At 40.6% G+C, this 12,272-nt stretch overlaps 1 protein-coding gene across 1 annotated transcript in view; it reads right to left on the reverse strand.

The window, feature by feature from the left end:
• Positions 1-12,272, reverse strand: part of ZMIZ1 (zinc finger MIZ-type containing 1) — a gene marked incomplete at its 5' end in the record, with an annotated part of 157,572 nt that overhangs the window by 27,549 nt on the left and 117,751 nt on the right. Inside the window, 4 exon segments of the mRNA XM_082002252.1 lie at positions 706-978; positions 2,019-2,217; positions 3,660-3,877; positions 6,157-6,271. Coding sequence (XP_081858378.1) covers positions 706-978; positions 2,019-2,217; positions 3,660-3,877; positions 6,157-6,271 — 805 coding nt within the window.

Below are 12,272 nucleotides of genomic sequence, written 5' to 3' on the forward strand. Positions count from 1 at the left end.
CTTAAGTGTTTTGCCCAAGGTCATAATACAAGTCAATGGCAATGTAGTTTTGTCTACAGATCTCCTGTAACAGCATGGGAACTCAGACAGAAATACCACACTCCAAATAAACTTATATTAGATAAATGCTGACACAGAGGGATTTGAGTTCAACGTGATTTACATTCATCTCAGTGCCTATGAAAATCAAGCCTCAAGAAGTTTGGAAAGCAATTGGTCTTTAAAATAAATGTTATTACTACTGGTGTTTATACAACGTGTGCCCTGTATTTCTTTAGAACAATAAAACTATCCAAGAAAATGCAGATCACATATGTATTGGGCTCAAGTGAAGTATTTCACCTTCAACTTCTCTTTTAAGTTGTCATGTTAAATAAACCCACTCCTGTGAAAGAAGTCTGCTTAAGGTCTATGAATTCACCATCTAGCATGACAATCTCAAAATGACATTTTGAGGGCTCAGACGGTTTTGGGCCTCTCTTGGTTTTAATGACTGTCATCTTGACTAACATAGCAAGGGCCGACCTGAATACTTGAGAAGCTAAAAAGGAAGAGCTGCTGCCACTCGTATTTTAACGGCAGTATTCCTACCAAGGCTGGAACAAAGATGTACTATTGTACAGGGATGCACACCACACATTACACAGCATGTTGCAACTTTCAGTCAAAATAACAGTGTATGCAAAATAGAATTTATTTTATTACCTCTCCTGGGTACGGTCTCTTTATGCCCTGTATAGGCAAAGACTGGGGCCGTGGGCCTGGGTAGGCTTGCTGAGGCATCCTCTGCCCATGGGTGCTGAAGGGACTCATTCCAGGAGGCCGAGGCTGGTTCATGCCCATGGGTGGCCCACTCATGCTGGAAGGTGTCATTCCTGCTCCCATGCTTGCTGGGTTCATGTTGCCTGGCAGAGAAGCAGGGCCACGAGGACCAGGCTGGTTCATAAACTGGTTGTTGTAAGCCTGAGTTGGACCCATCTGGAAAGAGGAACAAACCTTCAACGGAAGAAGAAGAAAAAAAAAAAAAAGAATAAAATGCGACATGCATTTAAAAATGGGAGGAGGGAGCTGAACATGCTTTTGGGGAAGGGAAGAAGGGAGGGAAAAAGGGGAGGATTTATGTCGCATTTTCCTTCAATGTTCTCCGACATTTGATGGGAAGCGATGTTATTTATAACAAAAGTTCCATTGCAATTGTAAGAAGGCGTAAGAGAGAAAGACGTAAGTCTAAGGTGAGCAATTAAATTGTTTCAATTGGCTAGTCTATTACTGTCAGGTAACAGGTCAGGAAGTTGGCTGTGTAAACACAGCCCAACACGACAAATTCTAAGACACTGTGCTTCTTTACAACAGCTGGCATACAGGCCCATATACTTCAAAACTCAGAGAGGTAAAAAAGCAAAGGAGGAAAAAACCTGAATTGATCAAACCCTTGTTTATTTTAAGAAAAAAATTATTACATTAAATCATGACATGTTGGAGGCTCTGGATCACCAGAATCACCAGAAATGCATGTCTCACATAGCTGTTTTCAGACATCATTAATAAAAAACGAGTATCTTTTCTACTCTTGTTTCCTTGTTTGAAGGGAAAAACAACAACCAACCAACTGTAGTTGGCAAAATAGTTACCCACGCAGTAAAAAACCTATTCCAAGATTCTGGAACATTTTACCGGGTCCTCAAATTTAGAGGTTCACAGGGCTGGCAAAGGCAGCAATAATATATTATGTCAGACGGAGCCGTAACTTTGGGTAATCTTCAATTTTTTTTGAGGGACAAAAATACACTTCAGGCAAGATTTATCGGGAAAAACACGGGAGATCGACTCATACCCACATACACACACTCCAGCAGTTTCTCATAAGCATTTGTAACCATGCTCATGCACAAAGAAAGGAAAAAAAAAAAAAAAAGAAAAGTAGGCACCCTAATAAACAGGGGAGTAAGAAGGACAGCCCAATTCTCTGTAATGGTCCAGATCCGGCAGGTATGAAGACATAAGGGTCACTCTCTTACCGGTCCATACTGGTTCATGTCCTTATTCTGCGTCTCCTGAAGGGCTGCCACAGTGGCTGTAGCCGTAGCTGTTGCTGTAGCAGCTGCAGCCGCAACTGCAGCAGCAGCGGCAGCTGCAGCTGGCTGGGTGAAATCAGCTGGCGGCCTTGTGTGGGGGGGGATCCCCATTCCTGCGGGGGTATTCGGGCCTCCAGGGTAACTAACAGGGAAGAAAAGAAAAAACAGAGAGAGAGAGAGAGATTGAGAATTAAGACATGCCTGGTGGATTTTGTTTTCCATGTCGGTGTGATCCTCATCTGGAACTGTTCCAAAACCACGTATCGACACCTAATGAAAGCCAGCAGGACGGGGAATTAGGTGTGTACAGGAGATCTAAGTGTTGCTCAGGTGCAACAGTCACAGGGCTGCCACTGGGATTGCAAGGCACCACCATCACTTGTTTCAGGGGCAGTGAACTGCTTTGCGCCTCTGCAGCTTACTGTGAAGTTAAACTGAAATCCTGAAAGTCAATGCTGCTCCATTTCCCAGCAGTGTAGGGGCAGACTGCACAGCAGCATGAACAGAGAGCTTCCTCCACTACAGCGCGTTCATCTGCCTCAGTGGTGATTTATGCCAAGCACTCCCGACACTGTAAAAGCAGTCCTCCCTGAACCTCAGCAGAAAGGCCAGGAGAGACCCAATGCAATCAGCTCTACTGGATCCCACACAACGTATTTTTCAGTTCCTACCTGTCTCTCTTATTGATCATAAGATAAATTAAGTTAAACCATGCCTTTCTCACTTCAAGTCATCAACTATCTTTATAAATATGAGCCAGTATACTGTACCCATTTTAGAGATGTTAATACAAAGGTAAGGAAACTTTCTGACTTGTTCCAGGTCACTCAGAAGATCACTCAGAAGTGGTGGAGATGAAAGGAAAGACAAGTTCCCCGAGTCCCAGGCTTATATTCTTCACACTAGACTGACTGTGCTAACAACCTTTTCAGCCTGCTTTGCAGAGGGACCCTAAGTAGCGGTTTCAGTTAAGTGCACTTACCACCCTTGTTTACAAAGCATAGACACAGAAAGTTAAAATGTAACAAAACCCAGGCTATTAGTTTTGGCTTATTTCACTAAGGCAGCATTTACCTCTCCGAAGTAAATCCACAGCTTGACCATCTCTCTTAACAAACAGCTTCACCCCCAATTCTTCTCAAATTCCTGCTGTGGAGTAAGTCTTTGGGCAGAAATACCCCATTGCATAGGAACCTGCTTTGCCTAATACTCAAGCTTATTCCTCCATATGCACGTAGAAATTATACCATCAATACCTTTCACATCCTGGCCTTATTAAATGTTAATCATTCCTAAGCTTGTGGTCTGTTTAACAATCTCTCTTAATTAAAACTTTATTTGGGGGGTCTATTAGAGCTAATTGATTGACCTAAGCCATTCCCATTTGCTGTGATGAATTTCATTGCAGTTTGGGTAGCTGATTTCCGAAGCTGTAAAAGCAGTATGCGCTTCAGTTAACCAGCATCAAACAGCTACTGAGACTTTACGTAATTAAAATAAGCCCATGACACTTTTGCCAGGTCACTAAAACAAGCTTCATCAACTATCTACATCTGTTTTCCACCTCACGCAAGTAAATCTTACCTGCCACCAAAGCCTCCACTTCCAGGATAATTGGGTCGCCCATACATGCCCTGCTGTAGGTACGGCTGAGTGGAGCCTGCCTTGGCTGAAAATTGTTGCTGCTGCCCAGCAAACTGAGGGGAATTGATCCCGGGGTTGCTGGTAGTCATCCCAGAAGCCATGGGATTTCCTGCTGGGTTCATAGGGTTATTAGCATTTGCCATTGGATTTCCCAGCACCTGTAAGCAAAAACATGAGAATAAGGGGCTGTACCTTGAACTACATGCAGCAAATTAAGTTGATCTTGGAAACCTGGAACCGATAAATTACAATATAACCACCCTGTACTCTGAACTCTAACCAACATACACCTTGTTGATATCTAGGTGCACATTCCTGGTGATTTCTCCTTTTCCATTTTCAAACAGAGTTTCTGATCTCTAATTATCCTTCACAGGATATTTTTAACTAGATGGAACCCAAACTAACACTTTTATGAAAAAAAATTACGATAACGACCTGCTAGAACCATGTTCTGTAGGCGACAAATTCATCCGATTAAGAAGTACATGCTTTTTCTGTTTTTTTTTTTTTTTTTTTTTTTTTATTTAGGACTTCAAAATAGCTTTCAAATATTCAGTCTCATTGGCATACTATAAAGGGTACTACAGATGCAAAAACTGAAAAAATATATTTCAGTGTCTTAACCTGTTCTTGAATGTAACTCCCTCTAAAGTGTACAGAAGTCTGTCGGTTGTTTTTTATTGCTTCTTAGAAAAAGAGTCCTCTGTTCTGTTTTTAAAAGGACTTGGTTTGCTTGTTTGAAGCGTTTTTTTTTTTTTTTTTTCCAACTGAACCAAAATTGCTTTGATTTCCATTGAGATGTAGGTATGGCTGTTTGTGGATCACCTGCAAGGACATCTGTCTCCTACTTGAGAAGAAATTTAGTGGTCATGATTTTTGCAGAAGACCAAGTCATCAGCTTTGGGAATTTGTGCAAGGGAATCGGTGAACCCAGCTTATTTCTTTCCCTTGGGGAGCATGAAGACTTACAGGAAACACTGTCATTCACTTCAGTCTGCTCCCAATAGCTACAACCAAGCTTCACGTTTCAGAGTTTCACTCTTTCCTTGCAATGATTCCGAAGCAGCATTTTCTTCTTTTTACCAAAGCACTTTTTTTCTTTTATTGCACATTCTTCCGAGGTATCATGAAGAGTTCATGTTAAATTACAGTGTTCTTATGATAGAACAAAGCTCTGAGTCTTCCTCCTCCCTCCCCACCCCTTCATTTTGCCTTTTTAAGTGTGAAAGATTTTCACAGGAGACTGTATTTCCATTTTCTGGCCAACGCATAGACCTACCTGTTTACTCAGGTGTTTCTCTCCCAGATGGGATACCTTTTCTTTTAAGGTGTTGAAAAGAAATCAACAATAATAAATGATGTTATAGGTCCCGTAACTGTTTTGTCTCTATTTTTTGAAGAAAGATTTTGCCACCACCAGTACTTACATAACTGCCATGTGAGTATCTATATGATATGGCTCCTGAACGATTTCTTTTTCAAATGGCTCAATCCATAACAATTTTGTTTTTAATTTTCTAACCAAAATTAAAGTAATTAAAAAACCCCAGAAAATTCTGTATGGGATCTAATGTCACTTGATTTGAAAAGGTAGAAAAGACAAGCTAGACTTATGTACCATTTGAACTCATTGAAGATGGTGATGTGTTCAGAGCACTTCATCCATGGTGTAAGAAAAGGCTAGACTGTCTGAGAGCTTGATTTGTGCCACATCCCTTGCAGGGCACACTGTCACAAGTAACTGGCGTCTCCTGCATTAAAGTTGATGCTTTTTTGCATAGCATAATTCAATATATATTATAGAAGAAAAAGAGGTAAGAGTGGAGAGAACTGAATGAAAATCCAGTAAGTATGGCTCTCACTTGGAAGCCAGGAGCTCATGCTTTTGCTCCAATGCGTATTGAAATATTTTTGCTAAGTAAGGCAGTATTAACAGGAGAGGCTGACAAGAGAACAGCCTATAGCAGGTAGTTAGCACCTCAGCGTAGGGGCAGGCTTGGCACTAGACTTCACCAGTCCACAAGTACGACACAACCCTGGGTAAAATCAACAATAACTGTCATTTGGTGACTCTAGCTAGAAATTTTATTTTTCAATAAAACAACTCTTCAAATTCAATCTCAAATTCCCAAGAGGTTTGGGATTACGCCAAAATCATGCTTTTAGTGTTGAAACCATACAATGCAAAATACACGCTAAACCAAGCCTGACATTTGCATGCAGCTAAAGGAGTTAACTGACTCAAGCTCTCAGACGCCTCCTTTCTGATGCCACAAAAGTGGAGATGACTGGGAAAAAAATAAGCAGCATGTACAACAAAATAGAACACAGACACTGTTATCGATCCCAAAAGGATTTTCCAAAAAGTCTTCCATTTTGCAAACATTAGTGAAAACCCGTACTACAGGGGACCGAGCATAAAAACGAAGCTTACCTGGCTTTGAGAGGTGTTAGTCACACCCCATACTGTGGTGACCACCGATAAAGAGCCTGGAGGCTGGTTGGTATTTTGCTGCCAGGGAACAGAATCGTAAGGGAAAGACCCATCACTGCAAAAACAAATGTTGAGGAGGGTAAGATTTTGGTAGTTTAAACAGTGGCAAGTTGCTAGCGGGAACAAAGGGATTAACACCTGACATTACCTTAACTTCCCACCCCTCCTTCCGTTATTGGCCTAGTATTCTCAGAGGCATAAAGTTTAACAGCAACTTGATCATATCAAAACCACACAGAACTAATGAATTCCTTAACTATATTGAAGCACAGGGCTTTTACCATAAAGGTCTGTTACCAACGAAAGTAAAAATAAACTCAGGGGCACAGTTTCAAAAAAGGACACTAAGCAAGTTGCTCTGAAGCATTTATTTTTTGCAATCCACCTCAAGCTCTTCAACAATCACTGCTTCAGCTGCCTCATATCAATTCAATTAGATTTTGAGACCAGACTGCAGCTCCACTGTCGGCACTGGGTCCCCAAATGGCCAGAAAATCCTTTAAAGGAATAGCAGTTCAACATCATTTTGAAAAGTAAATTGAAATTCAGATAGTGTTCTCCCACACGATAGATAAGCTGCATGCCAAAAACAGTATTAGCTAATCAGCATTCTAGAAAATCAACTGCAGATATACAACACATCTTTCAGATAAATATGTGAATGAGAGGATTGGGTTTTTCCACTACCTTTGTCCACAGACACAAGCAAACATTCCTTACAGTTCTTTTCATACAAAAGCATTAGTGGCTTCAAAATGAACACAAGATAGGTACGCAGCTAGTGTAATTAATGAAACATATTAAATCCAGTGAAAGTAACTATTAATCCCAACACTGTAAAACATATCCCACTTGAAATTTGCTCATTCTGATACTATTAACTTGTAAATTAGATTTCTATTTGCATATATGTACACATAGACATGTGATCTTTCCTCAATTAGATATATATACACACCGTTTATTACACACACACTGTGCTCTCATTTTCAAATGCCAATGACTTGTATTTTAAACCAAGAACTACATTTTTGCCTGGAATCACTGGACTTCTATACAGGGCTGCCTTGCCTAAAGAATCCATACAGGCTATACGAGCCCTGCATCCATGTGCTTCAAAGCCTGCACCATAAGGGCCACACAACCAACTCATACAAGACATGGTGAGACAACCAACCTGCCCGAGTCCTAGAAGGGGCTCTGTGGCAGAGCAGGGAGCTGACCCTCCCATGTGCCCCCCGACAGGACTCCAGGCTTGGAGCACTTCTTCCTTCCTTCTGTGCTGTGAGCCAAAATCAAGGACTACCTAGGTGTTCATTCTTTAGCCTGTTCATAACACCTAGAGTAAATCATTTAAGAATGGGAATTACATTGCACAAAGAAGTGTGCACACATGTGATAAAAACTGCATATGTCCCAGGTAACCAATAATCTAATAACAGCAACAGCAAATGTGTAAGGTAAAATGAAACAGTGAATACACTTTACAACCAACCAGAAAATTTCAAACAAATTCCAGAATATGCTGTGCCAGCATAGCACTGTATTAGAACATAACTGTGAATTTAAACTGACTTCTTTGTTTCAAAATACCCAAATTGAATTAAGCAATAAAATCACAGAAAAATATTAAAATATTAAATTAGGGAAAAGAATAATTTCCCCTAACAAATAATTAGGGAAAATTAATGGAAAACAGTCATTCTCTATAAGATGCTTGACATGTTATGTTTACATCGACAGCATCCATATAGAACAATGTGTGAATAAGGGCTTATTTAACACCTTGCAATCAGTAAGTCCTCCTAGCCCATTTAAAAAAATAGTATTTTCCCTTAGAAGGCTGAAAATCTCCCCCCTCTCATTCAGAGGTGCAGACAATGGCTTCAGTGACTAATATTTGCAAGTGACACAATGCTTCAGCAAGTCCTCTCCGCCAGCGTGGAGACAAATGATGACTAACACAGAATTTCTGACTGCTATGAAGCCTTCCTCTTTTTTCCGGCTCTGAATGATGCCTCCTACTTTACTTCCTTCTCTGACTGTTTTTGATGATGTCTGCTCTGTGATTTGCTTGGTTATTTATGGCACATATGAGTGTTTGTATACTTCAACGACTACAAAGAAGCTCTCTCCATGACATAAGCAGCTAAAGGACTCACTGGAGCTGTTCCTCTCTATTCCCCACTGATGTGCTGCGGACAGGTAATAAAACCTGAGGGACAAGGCAAATATTTTGCAAGCGTATGAGTAAATAAGAAGGGTAATGAGACAGGGATCAAATCACAGAGTCAGTGAAAGTTCTTTTAACGCAAATATGCTGTACGGTTTGTACGCATACTCAAACTTTGAGCTAGCGATACCTTAGCCTGATGTTAAGAAGTTACAACCATTTCTTCACTTTCTTTGCCTCCAAAGCATGTTTCTCTAACCCGTTCTTCTCCTTTTCAGTACACATAAGAGATTTCACATATTACTCATCCGCACTTTCCAATGGTAGAATCGGAGCATTTGTTTAGTGGAAGGCTGCACTGTGTTCTCAAAGACTATACAATCACTCCATCTAATTACAAAGAAGAGTAAATTGCTCAATTTTTACTGTATTACAGTTAAAACGGGTGACACTTCAAGAAACCATATTCTTGACATACGATGGAAGCCTCCAGCACAGGACCCAGCATAACACATGAAAGCCAAAAAAAAAAAAAAAAAAGACCAGGTTGAGAATATTCATTGCAAATATTGAATCATGTGACTATTACATTATCCAACACAGGACTTAGCTCCAAATTGCAGACGTCAATGTAAGAAATTATGGTAGGTGACACTGAAATAGTGATGGATGTGCCTCACAGAACATCAATTTATACACCCTAATTTACACTTACTGTGCTAGATCTCACTTCACTCAAACTTCACTTCAGTTACCCCAATGAGAAATACACGGCATTCTTGTGGTTTGCATTGCCCAGCATGTTACTCTGGCCCATCACCAAGTACGTGCATGTTTGAGTATGACTTTTGCCATACTGGAAACAATACCCAACCTTCCTCCATCGTGTGAAGGCTTCTTTGGTTTCAAGCAGTAGGAGATGCTGAAACACGTGCCACTCAACTGAAGGATTCCCTCCACTTCACTCTTTCAACTTGCGTTTCTGTCCTTACACAACCCAAAGGAATACTCCCACCGTCAAAGGAAAAGCCCTGTAAGTACTGTAATGAAACGTGACCAATCCAATTCTCAATTGCAAAAGAGCAGTGGCTTTCTGCTGTTATTATACAGAGCTCTAAATTATTCCAAAATCCCTTTCTCTAAACTTGAAAATGGCAGCCAACAGAGAAACAAGCTTCAACCTCTCCAGCCACAGCAAAATGCTGCCCACGACATTGTTCCTGTTGAACGGTGCAAGGGTAATTAAGTCTCTCACTACACCCTGGAGGGCAGTGAGTCAGTTTGGGCTCAGCTGGAGTCCACTAAAAGAGTATTGACTAAATTTATAATAGTGTTAATGAACCTATACATACTACCGGTCAGCATTAAAGGCCAAACAGCAGAGGAAGCCATAGAGCACAGAGGAAGAGACGGAGGGAAATTACTTCTCAAACTACGATGTAGTAAAGCTGCAATCAAGGAATAAGGAGGAAGGATTTCTTAGCTGCTGGCAAATGTACTGAAACTATCGGTAATACAACACTCATGTCAGAGAAGTACATTGGTACTTGCGTCTAAACAGCTTCTCTTAATCTCAGTACTAGGAAAACAGAACCAGACAGATATCCAGCCTCTTTGGAATAGTTACAGACTTTATGTCAGACACAGACTGTTAATTAATTCTAATATAAGTTGCTTAATAAAAAGTGAGCTCTGCAAATATACTAGTGAATTACTGCAATTTATACAGGGTTTGTAGCATTATTTAAGAATTTTAAATATGTTTATGTTGTCATTAAAGCAATTGTATGTGTATTTGATACTCTGTTTACATGTCTTCATTGATTGAGGAAGGAGAGATTCAGACGGTTTAGTGAAGTACTCATCCCTAGAGCACTGGTACTTTACATGTTGTGGAGGATGGTAAAAACCAGAATTACACCTTCCCGCTGATTTTCCACATCACTTGTTGAGAGGGCCAGGTGCCTAAAACACTACTGTTATAAAGCACCTCAGTTTTAAACACTGAAAATCTATCAACTACTCCAAAAAGCACCAGATGTTGGCTTTCTCAAAAAACCCTTTCACTCCAAGCACTGCAATCAAATTTCCCACAACTGGTCTTTCAGTGACTAGTCTCTGTTGCTTACTCTGAAGCCCGCTTTACAGTTTTGCAAGGATCTTTAATGTTTCTGAAGCATAGTCATCCCACCTGACTGACTGGTAGCTGACACACAGAGTCCACACAGTCCTTTAAATCTATAGACTTTATGATAACTTCTTCAGCTGACGCCAAGATGAGCAGGTAATTGCCAGTGTAACACTGACTGTCGTTTCTCCGATGTCGTATTTTCTCACCCACGGACACCTAGAGAGGAGAGCATCTGACAGCAAGGAGAGAGGTGTCAGAGATCTACTCAGGCCAAACACTCCTTTGCAGCTACACACGGCCAAAAATCAGAATGGCCCAAATACAGTCCAAAACCGGGGCTCCTGACCTGCCCTTGCCCGCCGGCACCTCTCTTTGTCCACCTTGCTCTGCCCCCACAACTGCCTCTGGGCGCGTGCGCGCTCAGGGTGCCCAGCACCCCTTGGCTGTATTCTTGGTTGAAGCCTCTAGGTGACACTACTTTAATACAAACTAAAACATAACAACCTCCACACAAGGCTCCTTGCTCCTGCCTCACCCCTCTTCTCCCCTAAAACTTCACCTGTCTGCAGTGGAAAACTATCGCAAATCCCCCAACCAGAACAGGAAATAAAGCCCCAGGTAACTGTAGCACCAGTGTGTGCGTTTCGTGCCCGCACTGCCTCACAAGCTAGGCAGCATAGCTTCTTTCATTCAGGCTCAGTTTTTGTTTTACGTGGGTTTTCTTGAATGAACACCACTCATGTAGCTTTAATTATTAATACGGACTCAGTTAGCACTTCTTGATTAGGGCACCACCATAAACTTATTTTAAGCATACTCTCACTTAAGAAAAAGGCTGTTCTGTGTGGTGCAGTGCAAATACTGAATTTCAACTGCCTTTTCGGCATGCTTATGTTATGGAACAGGCATGAATTTCACCACATTTTTGGAATTTTCTTATCAGTATACACAAAACCTCATAACTTCTTTAAAAATAAAATCGCAAGAACAGATGGAACACTATTAGCAGTTTCCTGCAACAATAAAATGCTCCAGGAAGGACTTCAGCTAATTTTTTCCCAATTCGATAAGCCAGTAATCCTTGACAATCTATTAATAAATAACAGATCTAAGGAATTTTTTATTTTATTTATTTCTAGTAAAATTTCCACTGAAAATATCTGTCATTACTACTAAAATTTTTTTATAACACAAAATTTAACCAAGTCATCCCTTGATCTTTTGTGCTGTGTTTTCTGCAGACTACCAAAACCACTCTACACAATCCATTCTCTGTTCACACGGAGGAATATGGCAGAGCAAGGAGACACCCACGTCGGAAGGATATGAAGACCACTTACAGTCAGCAAGGAAACATGAAGACATATTGTAAAGAAAACAAAGACTAACTACCTCTGTACATCACACACTGACATAAAGCAAACTAAAAGCCAATGTTGTGAACAGTTAGTATTACTAAGGTGTTTAAAGACAAGGAAAAAAAAAGGGCGGTGTAGTAAGTTTGTATACTAATACTGGCTTCGGGTGGCTAGCGGTAATCTACTTCTGACTGATGCCGCCTATGTGATGCATACCTTCCTCAGATACATTTCTCTAGTATTATTATATGAAGAAGTTCAAATTGTATTGGCATAAATTAAGGCTCCATCATGTATTTCACTAAACAAACATGTAAGACAGAGTCCCATCCAAATCACTGGGTGTTTTTATGTAATGCAAAAGTGAAAAAAGCCATTCTGCGAGACTTTATTT

This window comes from Phaethon aethereus (genome assembly GCF_964289735.1).
Source record: "Phaethon aethereus genome assembly, chromosome: 7".
Taxonomy (NCBI): Eukaryota; Metazoa; Chordata; class Aves; order Phaethontiformes; family Phaethontidae; genus Phaethon; species Phaethon aethereus.